This window comes from Salmo salar, chromosome ssa24 (assembly GCF_905237065.1).
Source record: "Salmo salar chromosome ssa24, Ssal_v3.1, whole genome shotgun sequence".
Lineage (NCBI taxonomy): Eukaryota > Metazoa > Chordata > Actinopteri > Salmoniformes > Salmonidae > Salmo > Salmo salar.
In genome coordinates, this window is record NC_059465.1 from 40841874 (window position 1) to 40859489 (window position 17616).

A 17616-nucleotide genomic window follows, 5' to 3' on the forward strand; every position below is an offset into this window, starting at 1 on the left:
CTCCTATTCATCCTGTTCTTCCTCCCCTTCCTCCTCCTCATCTTGTTCTTCCTCCTATTCATCCTGTTCTTCCTCCCCTTCCTCCTCCTCATCTTGTTCTTCCTCCTCCTCATCCTGTTCTTCCTCCTCTTCCTGTTCTTCCTCTTCCTCATCTTGTTCTTCCTCCTATTCTTCCTGTTCTTCCTGTTCTTCCTCCTCCTCATCATGCTCTTCCTCCTCCTCCTCCCTAATATCAGCGTGTGGTGGGGGCTATGCGGAGCCCGATGTCACCCAGTGCACCCCTCATCAGTGCTTCCAGAGCAGCGTGCCGCACTACGCCGAGACAGACATCGTGAGCCTGCAGGGTGTGACCGGCAGTAACATGTATGCCGTGCCCGCACTCACCGTCGACTCGCTCACCCGCAAGGACATCTCCGTGGCAGAGTTCCCCCGCCACCGGCTGCTCTTCAGGGAGAAGCTGGGGGAGGGGCAGTTTGGGGAGGTGAGGACCTTACTAGTGTTTAACTTCTTGTTGACATACACACAGACAACTGCAGATGACCTCATTCGTTCTTCATGAGCGTTTAAACGTTATATTCTTCAAGAGTCAATGAAGGATGTATAAATCCCAGATTGCCCCTTCAACAGTTATCCACTGGAGGAAACAACAGAAAAAGGTTTACTGTGTGTTATTTTACCAAACTGTTATTCATCACACTTTTCTGATTTCAAGTGTACATAAGTGCCTGTGTTGTTCACCATGTATTTATCATTACTCCCACATTTATAAACAACTTACTAATCATTAGTAGTCTTTTTTCAGTCCCTAATCTAAAGTGAGCGCTGTCTATACTATTTCAATAGTTTATAAATGTTTTGAGTGACCAGACATTGGTAGACATTCCTGCTGTACCTGGTGAAAGAACAAGCACACAACACAGGATGTTTAATGAACTATATATATGTAAAGTGTTGCTTCCGTCCCTCTCCTCGCCCCAACCTGGGCTCGAACCAGGGACTCTCTGAACACATCGTCCCTCTCCTCGCCCCAACCTGGGCTCGAACCAGGGACTCTCTGAACACATCGTCCCTCTCCTCGCCCCAACCTGGGCTCGAACCAGGGACTCTCTGAACACATCGTCCCTCTCCTCGCCCCAACCTGGGCTCGAACCAGGGACTCTCTGAACACATCAACAACTGCCTCTCACGAAGCATCGTTACCTATCGCTCCACAAAAGCCTCAGAGCGAGTGATGTCACCGATTGAAACGCTATTAACGCGGACCCCGCTAACTAGCTAGCCATTTCACACCTGTTACATATATTCATGTGTGAATGATTAGCTTACTAACATTTACAAATGTGGGAGTCATGGTAAATAAATTATAAGCAAACTGTTTGCAAATGATTATAAATGGCTTATTATGGACCCTTAAAATAATGTGTTACTGGGCACACGATGAAAAAAGGAAAATGAGTGTTTCTTGTTGGACAATTCCAGGTAGTCCCTCCCTGTTTCAGTCTGTTTGGGGCCTAATGAACATGACCCAGTTCTCTGTGCAGGTCCACCTGTGTGAGGCTGAGGGTCTGCCTGAGTTTCTGGGGGAGGGCGCCCCCCTTCCCGACCGGGATGGACGGCCTGTACTGGTGGCGGTGAAGCAACTGAGGGCGGACGCCACCAACAATGCCAGGTGTGTGTGTTTGTTTATTTTTGTTCACCAGGTGTGTGTGTTTGTTTATTTGTGTCCACCAGGTGTGTGTGTTTGTTTATTTGTGTTCACCAGGTGTGTGTGTTTGTTTATTTGTGTTCACCAGGTGTGTGTGTATGAATATTCCTACAGTACTCTGTGTGTATGAATAGCTATGTTCTGACCTGTGGTATTCTAACCCCCCCACCACACAAACACACACACGCACACAGGAACGACTTCCTGAAGGAGATCAAGATCATGTCGAGGCTCAACGACCCCAACATCATCCAGTTGCTGTGTGTGTGTGTGAGCTCAGACCCACTGTGCATGGTGACTGAGTACATGGACAACGGAGACCTCAACATGTTTCTGTCACAGAGAGAGATGGAGAGCACCCTGACCCACGCCAACAACATCCCCGCAGTCAGGTGAGACCCTCCTCCTCTCACCATGCTCCTCCTCTGTCTCCTCCTCCTCTCACCACGCTCCTCCTCTGTCTCCTCCTCTCACCACGCTCCTCCTCTCTGCTCCTCCTTTCACCATGCTCCTCCTCTCTCCTCCTCTATCACCACGCTCCTCTTCGGTCTCCTCCTCTCTCACCACTCTCCTCCTCTCTGCTCCTCCTTTCACCATGCTCCTCCTCTATCACCACGCTCCTCTTCGGTCTCCTCCTCTCTCACCACGCTCCTCCTCAGTCTCCTCCTCTCTCTCCATGCTCCTCCTCGGTGTCCTCCTCTCTCCATGCTCCTCCTCAGTCTCCTCTCCTCTCACCAAGCTCCTCCTCAGTCTCCTCTCCTCTCACCACGCTCCTCCACTCCTCCCCTCTCAGCACGCTCCTCCACTCTCCTCTCCTCTCACCACACTCCTCCACTCCTCCCCTCTCACCACGCTCCTCCTCTCTCCTCTCCTCTCACCACGCTCCTTCCCTCCTCTCTCCTCTCACCATGCTCCTCCACTCCTCTCTCCTCTCCTCTCACCACGCTCCTCCACTGCTCTCTCCTCTCACCATGCTCCTCCTCTCTCCTCTCCTCTCACCATGCTCCTCCACTCCTCTCTCCTCTCCTCTCACCACGCTCCTCCTCTCTCCTCTCCTCTCACCATGCTCCTCCACTCTCTCCTCTCATCACGCTCCTCCTCTCTCCTCTCCCCACGCTCCTCCTCTCTCCTCCCCTCTCACCACGCTTCTCCACTCCTCTCGCTTCCCCTCTCACCATGCTCCTCCACTCCTCTCTCCTCCTCCCCTCTCACCATACTCCACCACTCTCAGTCATTCCAACTATACCAGGGGTATTCAAATCCAAGCCAAGAGGTCCAGAGTACTACTGCTGGTAATGTTCTACCTGATAATTCATTTTACCCACCTGGTGTCCCAGGTCTAAATCAGTCCCTGATTAGAGGGGAACAATGCAAATCTGCACAGCAGTGGAACTGGCTTGGAGGTCCAGATTTGAATTGACCTGAACTAAACCAATTCTTTCACCCATAGAAATAAAGGTCAATGACTCAATATTCTATTACTACACCCTCACTTCCTCCAACAACATTGTTCTACATTGTTTTCTTCTTAAGCTAACACATTGGTTCTCTCTCTATCTTCGCTATCTTTCCTCTTTCTCTTCGCTATCTCTCCTCTCTCTTCGCTATCCATCTTCTCTCTCTTCGCTATCTCTCCTCTCTCTATCTTCGCTATCACTCCTTTCTCTCATTTCGCTCTCTCCTCTCTCTCTCTTCACTATCTATCTTCTCTCTCTTCACTCTCTCCTCTTTCTCTTCGCTATCTCTCCTCTCTCTTCGCTATCCATCTTCTCTCTCTTCGCTATCTCTCCTCTCTCTATCTTCGCTATCACTCCTTTCTCTCATTTCGCTCTCTCCTCTCTCTCTCTTCACTATCTATCTTCTCTCTCTTCACTCTCTCCTCTTTCTCTTCGCTATATTTCCTCATGCTTCGCTATCTCTCCTCTCTCTATCTTCGCTATGTCTCCTTTCTCTCTCTTTTTGCTATCTCTCCTCTCTCTCTTTGCTATCTATCTTTTCTCTCTCTTCGCTATCTCTCCTCTCTCACTTTTTGCTATCTCTCTCTCTTTGTAGTTTGTCAGACCTCCTGCACATGTCAGTGCAGATCTCGTCGGGCATGCGCTACCTGGCCTCTCTGAACTTTGTGCACCGAGACTTGGCCACACGCAACTGCCTGCTGGACCGCAGACTCACCATCAAGATAGCAGACTTCGGCATGAGCAGAAACCTGTACAGCAGTGACTACTACCGCATCCAGGGGCGAGCGGTGCTGCCCATCCGCTGGATGGCCTGGGAGAGCATTCTACTGGTGAGAAGGGATAATACTTCAGGGTCATACCACAAAATTAGTCCCTTTTGGGTAGTTAACTTGGTGAAGAAAATTGAACATTTTATTTCACAAAATGTTACAATTTTGTCATGACGAGCACGTTCAACCTCTCAAGAAGTTACATTTAAAAACTGACTATAGTAAGTGCTTATTAAGTGCCAAATAAAGTAACAGGGTTGATTGTCACAGAGTTGATCGTAACAGGGCCATAAATCCCCTTGTGACAGTGAGAATGGAAGTGTGTTGTGTGCAACAGGGAGGGGCAATTGAATGCAAGCTTCACAAAAAAAGGTAAGACCTTGGCAGGCTGCCAGTAAAAACCATTTCCAGCCTGTCTATCTATGGGTAACAGTCTTGACCTATTATGCTCAACCCTCTCAGTTTTCCACCACAAAAACACTGAAATGGGCCAAAAAGAGTAGAATCAGCTCACCTGGATTTGTGGATTTGACTATAATATATATAGCAGTATATATATATATATACATACTGCTCAAAAAAATAAAGGGAACACTAAAATAACACATCCTAGATCTGAATGAATGAAATAATCTTATTAAATACTTTTTTCTTTACATAGTTGAATGTGCTGACAACAAAATCACACAAAAATAATCAATGGAAATCCAATTTATCAACCCATGGAGGTCTGGATTTGGAGTCACACTCAAAATTAAAGTGGAAAACCACACTACAGGCTGATCCAACTTTGATGTAATGTCCTTAAAACAAGTCAAAATGAGGCTCAGTAGTGTGTGTGGCCTCCACGTGCCTGTATGACCTCCCTACAACGCCTGGGCATGCTCCTGATGAGGTGGCGGTGGACAGTCTGTGGTGCAACGTGGCGTTGGTGGATGGAGCGAGACATGATGTCCCAGATGTGCTCAATTGGATTCAGGTCTGGGGAACGGGCGGGCCAGTCCATAGCATCAATGCCTTCCTCTTGCAGGAACTGCTGACACACTCCAGCCACATGAGGTCTAGCATTGTCTTGCATTAGGAGGAACCCAGGGCCAACCGCACCAGCATATGGTCTCACAAGGGGTCTGAGGATCTCATCTTGGTACCTAATGGCAGTCAGGCTACCTCTGGCATGCACATGGAGGGCTGTGCGGCCCCCCAAAGAAATGCCACCCCACACCATGACTGACCCACCACCAAACCGGTCATGCTGGAGGATGTTGCAGGCAGCAGAACGTTCTCCACGGCGTCTCCAGACTCTGTCACGTCTGTCACATGTGCTCAGTGTGAACCTGCTTCATCTGTGAAGAGCACAGGGCACCAGTAGCGAATTTGCCAATCTTGGTGTTCTCTGGCAAATGCCAAACGTCCTGCACGGTGTTGGGCTGTAAGCACAACCCCCACCTGTGGACGTCGGGCCCTCATACCACCCTCATGGAGTCTGTTTCTGACCGTTTGAGCAGACACATGCACATTTGTGGCCTGCTGGAGGTCATTTTGCAGGGCTCTGGCAGTGCTTCTCCTGCTCCTCCTTGCACAAAGGCGGAGGTAGCGGTCCTGCTGCTGGGTTGTTGCCCTCCTACGGCCTCCTCCACATCTCCTGATGTACTGGCCTGTCTCCTGGTAGTGCCTCCATGCTCTGGACACTACGCTGACAGACACAGCAAACCTTCTTGCCATAGCTCGCATTGATGTGCCATCCTGGATGAGCTGCACTACCTGAGCCACTTGTGTGGGTTGTAGACTCCGTCTCATGCTACCACTAGAGTGAAAGCACCGCCAGCATTCAAAAGTGACCAAAACATCAGCCAGGAAGCATAGGAACTGAGAAGTGGTCTGTGGTCACCACCTGCCGAACCACTCCTTTATTGGCGGTGTCTTGCTAATTGCCTATAATTTCCAACTGTTGTCTATTCCATTTGCACAACAGCATGTGACATTTATTGTCAATCAGTGTTGCTTCCTTAGTGGACAGTTTGATTTCACAGAAGTGTGATTGACTTGGAGTTACATTGTGTTGTTTAAGTGTTCCCTTTATTTTTTTGAGCAGTGTATATATATATATATATTTAAAAAGGAATAGTTTCACCATATTAAAAAGATAGTTCAGTTCACGCTACAGGGTTGTCTTTAAAATGAGGGGCATGTTGTTTTTTTACATTAAAATGAACCACTAATCACATTAAATAAATAATCATCTTTCGAAAGGATTCATTGTAACAAAATAGCAGCTTTTGTAACGGTCGTTGTATGGAGTGGGTTGAGTGCTCATATTTACTTTTATTTAACACTTATAAAAGAAAACAAGAAAACGAATGAACGACAAACAATCTTGCAGTCTACACACAGCAATGCAAAAACAACTTCCCACACTTCCCATTACAAACACACCCCTATAGATAGGACCTTCAATCAGAGGCAACGAGGAACAGCTGCCTCCAATTAACTAAACATAGAACTAAACACCCTAGATCTAACATAGAAATACACTAACCTATAACATAACCCATAAACCCCGGAACACTCTAAACAAAAACCCCTCTACATAACACATATCCCAACAAACCCCGAACCACATAAAACAAACACCCCCTGCCACGTCCTGACCAAACTACAATAACAAATAACCCCTTTTCTGGTCAGCACGTGACAGCTTTACTATGATGGTGTTGCTCTGAACCAGAGCATGTGAGCTGAGTTGAGCAGTTGGAAATCCAGCTCATTGATCTGGCGCACCACATCCTTTCCAACCGCTCGGCTAAAAACCGTTTAACGCTCACAAGTAAAACAACTGCAGCTCCAAATTCACTCCATTCATAAAAATCCCAATTTAACCAACACCATCTATTGTTGTGACTACCTGGACCAACCATTTTGGTTTTCAATCCAAACCATATGATTTGAATGAAAAGTATTTGAATAAACAACATGAAAAGATGAATGGAAGAAGCACATAATTTCAAATAGGCTACATTCTTTTTTTATTTGTTTTATTTCACCTTTATTTAACAAGGTATTCTTTTGTCTTTTCTTTTTGGTAGACACTACATCACCATACTCACTCTCTTGCTCTTGGTCCTCATCTTTGTAAGTCACTTTGATTTAGCACCTGTGTGGTCTATCAGTTTCTTTATGAAAATATTTAGTGAACTCCATGATAGTAGCTAAAGCAAGGGTCTATTAGCAGTGCACAAGTAGACTACAGATGCATGCTGGGCCGGGAATGCCTTGAGCTCGTGAAGTGAGCGCTATTGGAGTGAAATTGGAGTGGGTGAGAAGGCCGACGCTCCAGCTTTTGGGAATCTTCTCGCTACGCGCTCCAGTAAAATTGGGTATGCACCGCTTGCCGCTCCGCTTGTCGCTCCGCTCCAGCTCCACTACTCGCTCCGCTTGTCGCTCCGCTCCAGCTCCACTACTCGCTCCGCTTGACACTCCGCTCCAGCTCCACCACTCGCTCCGCTTGACGCTCCGCTCCAGCTCCACCACTCGCTCCGCTTGACGCTCCGCTTGACGCTCCGCTCCAGCTCCACCACTCGCTCCGCTTGACGCTCCGCTCCAGCTCCACCACTCGCTCCGCTTGACGCTCCAGCTCCACCACTCGCTCCGCTTGTCGCTCCGCTCCAGCTCCACCACTCGCTCCGCTTGTCGCTCCGCTCCAGCTCCACTACACGCTCCGCATGCCGACCGTATTACCTCCCAAGAGAATTCTCTTCGGTTATAGTCGCAGCTGTGTATATTCCCCCTCAAGCCGATACCACGACGGCCGTCAAGGAAAACACTGGACTTTATGCAAACTGGAAACCACATATCTTGAGGCCACATTTATTGTAGCTGGGGATTTTAACAAAGCTAATTTTTGGAAAAAGCTACCGAAGCTCTGTCAACACATTGACTGTAGTACTCTCTTAGGAAAAAAAATAGATCACTGCTACTCGCCTTTTTGAGATGCCTAGAAGGCCCTCCCCAACCCTCCCTTTGGAAAAATGTTTCTCCTCCCTTCCTATAGGCAGAAACTCAAACAGGAAGTACCCGTGCTAAGGTCTATTAAACGCTGGTCTGACCAATTGGAATCCATGCTTTGATCACGTGGACTGGGATATGTTCCGGGTAGCTTCTGAGAACAACATTGATGCTTACATGGACACGGTGACTGAGTTCATCAGGAAGTGTATAGGGGAAGTTGTTCCCAAGGTGACTATTAAAACCTACCCAAACCAGAAACCATGGCAGCATTCGCTCAAAACTGAAAGCGCGAACCACCACATTTAACCATGGCAAGGTGACTGGGAATATGGTTGTATACAACCAGTGAAGTTATTCCCTCTGTAAGGCAATCAAACAGGCAAAACGTCAGTACAGAGACAAAGTGGAGTCACAATTCAATTCCATGCTGTTTAAAGGTACATTCAACTTAGTGATGTAAACTTCGGACCCACTGGAATTGTGATACAGTGAATTATAAGTGAAATAATCTGTCTGTAAACAATTGTTGGAAAAATTACTTGTGTCATGCACAAAGTAGATGTCCTAACCGACTTTCCAAAACTAGTTTGGTAACAAGAAATTTGTGGAGTGGTTGAAAAACGAGTTTTAATTATTCCAACCTAAGTGTATGTAAACATCCGATTTCAAGTGTATATACTGTCTTCTATTGTACTGTATTTTAGTCAATGCCACATTGTTCATCCTAATATTGATATATTTCTTAATTCCATTCTTTTACTTTTAGATTTTTGTGTATTGTTGTGAATTGTTAGATACTGCTGCACTGTTGGAGCTAGGAACACAAGCTTTTCACTACATCCACAATAACATCTGCTAAAAATGTGTGACCAATAACATTTTATTTGATTTGAAAGGATGTGCAACATGAAAATGTGGTACCATTTACATAATTTAATTTATTGATAGTCCCTAACTAGCCCCAGAGACAGACTGTCCAATGTCAAACCAACTTCACCACAACCAGGCTGAAGCTAATTGGTGAAAGGAGTTGGCTAGCACTAGGTAGCATAGGCGATTCCAATACGCAATACCTGGTTAGACTGTTTCAAGTTATCTAGAAGAGTGAGTGACTAACTGTGAACTGGTTTTTGAATGTAGAAACAAACACATGCGATTTGTGAACACACACACACACAAGAGACACCCACAACACAACTCTTGTTGGGCTTCAGTCATGGCTGCTGCATTTCTTAATGACCAAGTCGAAAAACGAGGACAAATCTGAAAATGTATTTTTCTTATAGATGTTTTCTAAGACCCCCTTTCCATTTGTTTGACGAGAAACAAAGCCTTTGCTTGAAAAATGTGTAGTAGTATATATGGCTTCATTTCACATTGAAACAGTGGTGTTGAGTGGACGAGAGATAGATTATGTAAATGTGTTTCCTAAAATGTTATCATGTACCCATCAGAGCTCATTCAGAACTCTGATGGGAGCTATAGGCAACCATTTTGACCAGATAAGTCAACCTTTATTTGGCTCCATCTGGGTCCTATGCATTAGTGCACACCATAGCAAAACACTTATGAAACCCCTACCTGCTTGTCTATTTTCTTCCGTTTGGTGCCAAATCAATATGACCCAGATAGATCCCGTGGTTGTTGGTGTGAGGTTTAGGGTGAAGTTGGCCCTTGATGCTGATCTTGGGTCAGTTTTGCATGTTCTGCATTTTCAGCACTAATAGGCTAAGGTTAGGATTGGGGGAAGGGAATCTGATTCTAGATCTGTACCTAGGGGAAACTTCACTGTCTGTGTGGTTCCTCTCCAGGGTAAGTTCACCACGGCCAGCGACGTGTGGGCCTTTGGCGTCACCCTGTGGGAGATCTTCACTCTGTGTAAAGAGCAACCCTACAGCCTACTGTCAGACGAACAGGTCATCGAAAACACTGGCGAGTTCTTCCGAAACCAGGGCAGACAGGTAAGTGATTTTATTTAATTTATTCATTCATTCATTTATACATGGGTGACAAAAACATTTAATAAAAGAGAGAAGAGGGGTATCCGGGTACTGGATTCATCAGTGCATAGGATTAAACATGTCATTAGGTAGAGTAGCTTAGATTTGTCTCACATTCAACAACATGTCATTAGGTAGAGTAGCTTAGCTTTGTCTCACATTCAACAACATGTCATTAGGTAGAGTAGCGTAGCTTTGTCTCACATTCAACAACATGTCATTAGGTAGAGTAGCGTAGCTTTGTCTCACATTCAACAACATGTCATTAGGTAGAGTAGCGTAGCTTTGTCTCACATTCAACAACATGTCATTAGGTAGAGTAGCTTAGCTTTGTCTCACATTCAACAACATGTCATTAGGTAGAGTAGCTTAGCTTTGTCTCACATTCAACAACATGTCATTAGGTAGAGTAGCTTAGCTTTGTCTCACATTCAACATGTCATTCTTTTCCATATGGGTAAAATATGACTTAGTTTTGTGCTCAAATTGTGTCATCCTGCATGCAATGTAAACTCATCCTGCATGCAAGGTAAAGTCCATTATATATCAGTGACTATTATTTATCTGTAACTATTATTTATCTGGGGCTTTTATATATCTGTGGCTTTATATATTTGTGACTATTATATATCTGGGACTATTATATATATGGGCCTATTATATATCTGGGCATAACAGTAATGTTTTGGCACCCCATCCCCCGTCCACCCCATTTTTCTTCTAGATCTTTCTATTCGCCCCACTGCTCTGTCCTCCCTCGCTATTTGAGCTGATGATGCGTTGTTGGGACCGCGACATCGCCGATCGACCCACCTTCGAGGGGTTGTACCAGGCCTTACGACCACACGTGGTCCAGTGAACTTTGAACCCTGGCACAACCAACGGGCTGTCCTGAGTGAGAGGTCCATTTAGCCTGAATTCTCTTCTCTTAACCCCTCTGACTGACAGAAAGAAGGACAGACGGACAAACATACGGACAGACAGAGTAACAGACAGGCATACAGACAGACAGACAGACATACAGACAGCGAGGAGGACTGGAAGAGGATGCAGCGATGTTGTCATTTTGAGAGAGCAGGAAGTGGGTTGAGGTTATCACTTCCAGAATGTGGACCACTTCTTTCATCTTTCACATTCTTCAGTGATGAACCTTAATCATTTCAAATCCATGAAAAAAAGCTCTCACCCTTTTGTCTGTTGATGGTTTGTGTAAATTGAATTCTGTTCATCCATCTTTATACAGTATGTTGTGTTTTCATGTTGTTTTTGTATGGTAGGCCTACCAAAGAAAACATAATATCCCTAAATACCTGGCCTAGTAAGAAATCAACAACTGGACAAATGCTTTTGTCTTGAGGTCCTGTGGTTTTTTTTGTGTAAAGCACTGCTGCCTGGTTGTCTTCCATGAATCCATGATATGTTCCTTGTATTAACCCCACACTGGACTATGATCATTTTGATTTGTTTGACTCAGATTTTATTGTCCTTTTTGAATATGAATGTTATATAGGTCAGTTTGGATAAGGCCTTTGGCTAAAGCAGAACTACTGTCATAGCTAGAATAGGACCCTAACCCTCTGACCCTTACCCTCTGACCCTAACCCTCTGACCCTAACCCTCTGACCCTAACCCTCTGACCCTTACCCTCTGACCCTAACCCTCTGACCCTAACCCTCTGACCCTAACCCTCTGACCCTAACCCTCTGACCCTTACCCTCTGACCCTAACCCTCTGACCCTAACCCTCTGACCCTTACCCTCTGACCCTAACCCTCTGACCCTAACCCTCTGACCCTTACCCTCTGACCCTTACCCTCTGACCCTAACCCTCTGACCCTTACCCTCTGACCCTAACCCTCTGACCCTAACCCTCTGACCCTTACCCTCTGACCCTAACCCTCTGACCCTAACCCTCTGACCCTAACCCTCTGACCCTTACCCTCTGACCCTAACCCTCTGACCCTTACCCTCTGACCCTAACCCTCTGACCCTAACCCTCTGACCCTAACCCTCTGACCCTTACCCTCTGACCCTAACCCTCTGACCCTAACCCTCTGACCCTTACCCTCTGACCCTAACCCTCTGACCCTTACCCTCTGACCCTAACCCTCTGACCCTTACCCTCTGACCCTAACCCTCTGACCCTAACCCTCTGACCCTAACCCTCTGACCCTAACCCTGCTTTAGAGAGGGTTGGGGAGCCACAATGGACTGATGATGAGGAATAGAAAGCACTGTCCCCTTGGAGATGTCTACCGCAAGGCACTGTCCTGCTGGAGATACCCACCGCAAACTGTGCAGCCTTATCAGATAGCATTAAAGCTAGTTAGCATTATTAGATATCATTAGCTATCCCCTACAGAGATTCAGTCATCTGGATTGAGTAGCTGGAGGCTGGTTAGCTTTGGTCCAGGGGTGTTTGTGTGCATTCCAGTGGAGGAACATGCGCTGACGGTGACGTGGACCAGAGCTAGAAGCTGGACAACACTCTTTACGAGTATACAGTAGCTAGCATGTTGCTGTGGCCAAGTCTCTGACCATACAGTAGCTAGCATGTTGCTGTGACCAAGCCTCTGACCATACAGCAGCTAGCATGTTGCTGTGACCAAGCCTCTGACCACACAGTAGCTAGCATGTTGCTGTGACCAAGCCTCTGACCAAACAGCTGTTGTGTTCATAGCTCCGCCTTCAGATGAATTGAGCCATAGCAATAGAATTACTGCTGTACATCCCTGTTCTAGGGAACAGGGAAGTTACTGCTGTACTTCCGTTCGCCTGTTCTAGTACACATATTTCTATGATTGTAGCTGGCTTGCATAGAATTCATTCTGAGTTGCAGGGGATTGAAATGAAGGTTAACCTTAATTGTGGTTGTAAATACAATTGAAAAGCGATCTCTGTGTAGATGTCACATGTCCATAGGGAGATCAATCGATGTTGTCATGTTAGTGTAAAAGTTTTAAAAAGCCAAGTTTGACTTTTTTTGTTATTTCAAAACGTTATGCCCCCCCCCCTATTTTAAGTACATTTTTTTTGTATTGCTGCATCCTCTGTTGCCACAATATCTGAGTGAATGAACAGGCATCAAGTGTTTAAAAGTGGCTGACACCAAAGATCTCAACATTGAAATCAGCTTCCGACATTTCTTGTGTTGTCATTGTTAAGGTTATTAACATTAATATTAATGTGTTGTGTTGTTCACCTGTACTGTATCTGATACTTCATGGTGTGTCTGTGTCTGCTGAGAGGAGGGGCTCTGCTGAGAGCAGGGGCTCTGCTGAGAGGAGGGGCTCTGCTGAGAGGAGGGGCTCTGCTGAGAGGAGGGGCTCTGCTGAGAGCAGGGGCTCTGCTGAGAGGAGGGGCTCTGCTGGATGTGTTATGTGTATGTTTGACATTCCACGGAGCACTGGGGGAAGTGGTTCAACTTGAAGTGTGTTTAGATGCCCCGTTGTTGTGCAATACAATCTGCAACGCATGGAGAGGGGAGGGGGAGAGAGGGATGTAAGGAAACCACTAAACTCAATATCCCAGAGGTCTTTGCTGAAGTGAGCCTGTGTTAGCTAATGTTCGTTGGTAAAGATGAATCCCTTAATGCTGGTCCAGACAGAGTAAATCATGTTTTTTGTTTTCCATTGGTTAGGATTGGTTAGAAGAAAGCGGATTATTGACCCGAGCTCTGTAACAGTTCCTCTCTGGGGGGGGGGGGGGCTTTCTCTACTTTTTGGATGCCATGGAAGCACAACTGTGGTAAAGGTTGGTTTGAGCGTGTGCATGTGGCAGTCTGCTAGACTTAGTGTCTCTGTACAACGTGTTCGTACGAGTGTGAAAACCCAAAGGGGTTAGTGCTTGAATGCATAACGGGTGGTAATGACTGGTTGGTTTGGTGCCAGGTGATAGAGGACACTCTGATTTTTCTCTTTTCTATTCATTGCTTCAGTTTAGAAACTCTTCTCATACATATGTGGCTGACTTGTACATAGTGTAGTCAGAGTAGATTTGTATAGTAATATATTGGGTGCTGAGGAGAAGATTCCAGCCCCATGACAGTTTTCCTCTGATCTTTTCTTTCTCTTCGTTTCTCATATTAAAATCAAACTTGACAAACGGTATCATGTCTTTTTTTTTTCATCATAATATGTTTTAAGTGAGAAAAAAGGAAAGACATTCATATGAGCACTGCAACGCCTTCTCCACCCATGCTCTACCAAGGTTTTCCAGCACACAGCTTTGACCAGAGGATGCAAGCGGAGCTGGGCTGGAGCGAGGAGCGCAGCATGTGTAAATGCGAGCGGATTGAACTTATTTGTGAGTGTCTTTCTCTCCCGCTCAAATTTAGCTCCAATACCAACTCAGCCACGAGCTCTGGCCATGCTCTGCCCAGTATTTTTAATTTCCTTCATCACTGTTCTTTTAATTAGACCTATTTAATTAGACCTATTTATTTAGCCTACCCCACCACTAATGCGCAGAGATGTTGATATGAGTCAAACAAGAAATAGGTCACTGCCTGTGTAATTGATGACAAGACAACCAATGAGCCCATGCAGCATCATCAGAGACGTTCTGGTTTCTAAAAAGGCTGTTTAAAAAAGAACTGTTAAGATGTGAACACAACAGAGCCACAGTTATAATTAAAGCATCTGGTCATCAATGGATTAGAGAAAAAGCTGTTTGTTTTAATGCAGTGGCCACATCCTTGTTAAATAGCCTACGACATGTTGAAATGTTGATGCTTCTTACGATAGCCTACATCAAAACCAAATGGTACATAGTCACAAGATTAGATGGGGTGTTTGTTAAATTATCCATTTTAAACCAAAAAAAAAAATGTATGGAGCAAATTTGGACCTGCTGTGTTTTTCTTTTTTCCGGCGGTGATAGCTGTGCGATTTTTACCTGTGCGATGAGTGGGATTTCCAACCGCTCACCTCGCTCACATACTCTGATCCCCATGTAAACTAGAACCGTGGCTTTCTTGTGTCTTTTACAGATTGTTTCTAGCCTTAAACATTGCAGAGTTATGCATCCTATACATTTCTATAATCCGTGTTTGGCATGCTGGCCCATGTTGACTCCCGTATTCGTGACATGTTCTTGTAACTACTATTTTGTGTCAAGTTGGCTTGATGTCCTTTTGGGGGGTGAACCATTCTTGATACACATAGGAAACTGTTGAGCATGAAAAAACCCAGCAGCGTTACAGTTCTCGACACACTCAAACCGGTGCGCCTTGCACCTACTACCCTATTCAAAGGCACTTAAATCTTTGAATGGCACACATACACAATCCATGTCTCAATTGTCTCAAGGCTTAAAAATCCTTCTTTAAACTGTCTCCTCCCATTCATCTACAGAGAGATGCTATGCTACTAGCCTCATGCCATGAATATGCATAGCCATCTTGAGACAACTCCAATATAGTGTTTTTTCTCAGTTGTCACGTGTCCTACTTATATCAGTACACTTGTAACAACTTAAGCATTATGAAACATATTTCCGATCAAATTAACCTCACGTAGCAAATAAACCATAATTGTTTTGTTGTTGACCAAAGTCGACACTCTCATTGACCTCTATAGGACAGCTTGCTTGGTGGGTCGAAACAACGCCATCCACTGGATGGAGACAGGTTCTCCGCTGAGTTGGGCCTTTCTTCTTCTTCCTCTCTGATTCAAGTCACAGGAGGTTGGTGGCACCTTAACTGGGGAGGACGGGCTCGTGGTAATGACTGGAGTGGAATAAGTGGAACGGTATCAAATACATTCAACACATGGCTTCCATGTGTTTCATGCCATTCCATTCCAGGTTTGTTCTCAACCACTTCTTATTCTTAGTGCAGGCGAACAGCTGTGTTAATTAGTTGCTGAGCAACCGAGTTGCTGGGCCTGGTTTGAGATAGAGCTCTTAAGATTCGGCTGAAAATATCTTAGCATTTTCAGAAATGCTACAAAAAGGTAGCACATCGTTGGTTCTCTATTGGCACCTGAAAGCAATAAATGATACATTTAATCAAAACTGTTGCAGCTACAAACTTATTCACTTTATGAATGCTGTAGTCTTGTTATTATCCGACGTCTGGTATGTGGTTCTCGGTAAAGGCTGAACGGATCACGATGAGAGGTGGGGAATGTGTTGTGTACCTCCAATTAAGTTGATTTTAGAAGTATCATCGACACTGGCGTCATATTTATGGAACGCCGTTTGGATCAAAATATGCTTGTTGACCAATCAATACCTGAACATGACTGCATATCACATCAAACAGTTTCAAACATTTTTACGTAGTTATTACACATTGACTACATTATCACTCGTATTTCATATGTTACATCGATTAACTGATATGTATGCTATGATGCTGGTCAAGTTTTGTCTCGCGCACTTCCCGTTGCTGCACAAGGCAGGCACACACTTCCCCAAGCTCTGGGACAATGGTGGTCAGAAACAATGCTAGCTAGCGGATGGACGCAAACAATGTCCTCCCCCCAAAAACATAGCAAAACGACATCTGTTTCAGTAGTTATAGTTAGCTAGCCAACGATCTAGCTAGGCATCATCTGTACTGAACAAAAATATAAACGCAACATGTAAAGTGTTGGTACCATGTTTCATGAGCTGAAAAAAAAAAAGCTTATTTTTCTCAAATGTTGTGTAAAAATATGTTTACATCCCTGTTAGTAAGCATTTCTCCTTTGCCAAGATAATCCATCTACCTGACAGGTGTGGCATATCAAGGTGCTGATTAAACAGGATGATCATTACACAGGTGCACCTTGTGCTGGGGACAATAAAAGGCCACTCTAAAATGTGCACAATACCACAGATGTCTTAAGTTTTGAGGGAGCGTGCCATTGGCATGCTGACTGCAGGAATGCCCACCAGAGCTGTTGCCAGATAATTTAATGTGTATTTCTCTACCATAAGCCGCCTCCAACGTCATTTTAGAGAATTTGACATTACGTCCAACCGCAGACCATGTGTAACCATGCCAGCCCAGGACCTCCACATCCGACTTCTTCACCTGCGGGATCGGCAAACATGGCTCCCCAGTGGGTGGGCCTGGCTCCCAAGTGCTGCGCCCTTGTCCAGTCATGTGAAATCCATAGATTAGGGCATAATGAATTTATTTAAATTGACTAATTTCCTTATATGAACTGTAACTCAGTAAAATCTTTGAAATTATTGGATGTTGTGTTCATATTTTTGTTCAGTATAAAATCTCTAATTTATAAGACTATATACATAGACATGGAATCACTGGCCACTTTAATAATGGAACACTACTAACTTTAATAATGTTTACAAACTGCTTTACTCATCTCATATGTATATACTGTCTTCTATTCTACTGTATTTTAGTTAATGCCACTCCGACATTGCTCGTCCGAATATTTATATATTTCTTTATTCCATTCTTTTACTTTTAGATTTGTGTGTATTGTTGTGAATTGTTAGATATTACTGCACTGTTGGAGCTAGGAACACAAGCATTTCGCTACACCTGCAATAACATCTGTTAAATATGTATATGTGACCAATAACATCTGCCTAATACAGTACGTGTATGTGACCAATAAGATTTGATTTGATTTTGACCGTTTTCATATTTGGATAATGACTGTCGGACCCACCTATGTGAAGCTAGCCTCAATAAGGATTTGTTGTATTTGGTTGAATTTA

The 17616-nt window shown here is 44.8% G+C and overlaps 1 protein-coding gene across 3 annotated transcripts in view; it reads left to right on the top strand.

Moving 5' to 3' along the window:
• The window catches only part of ddr2l (discoidin domain receptor family, member 2, like), a 56924-nt gene extending 45976 nt beyond the window's left edge, over nucleotides 1–10948 (top strand). For 2 of the 3 annotated variants that reach the window (XM_014172634.2, XM_045706759.1), the window contains exons 12-17: nucleotides 237–481; nucleotides 1530–1669; nucleotides 1900–2097; nucleotides 3758–3992; nucleotides 9749–9898; nucleotides 10662–10948. In XM_014172634.2, the coding sequence (XP_014028109.1) occupies nucleotides 237–481; nucleotides 1530–1669; nucleotides 1900–2097; nucleotides 3758–3992; nucleotides 9749–9898; nucleotides 10662–10796 (1103 nt within the window). In that variant the 3' untranslated portion in view covers nucleotides 10797–10948. The remainder of the gene's footprint in view (nucleotides 1–236; nucleotides 482–1529; nucleotides 1670–1899; nucleotides 2098–3757; nucleotides 3993–9748; nucleotides 9899–10661) is intronic. The other variant, XM_045706760.1, reaches the window with a different exon arrangement.
• Nucleotides 10949–17616: the final 6668 nt, after the last annotated feature.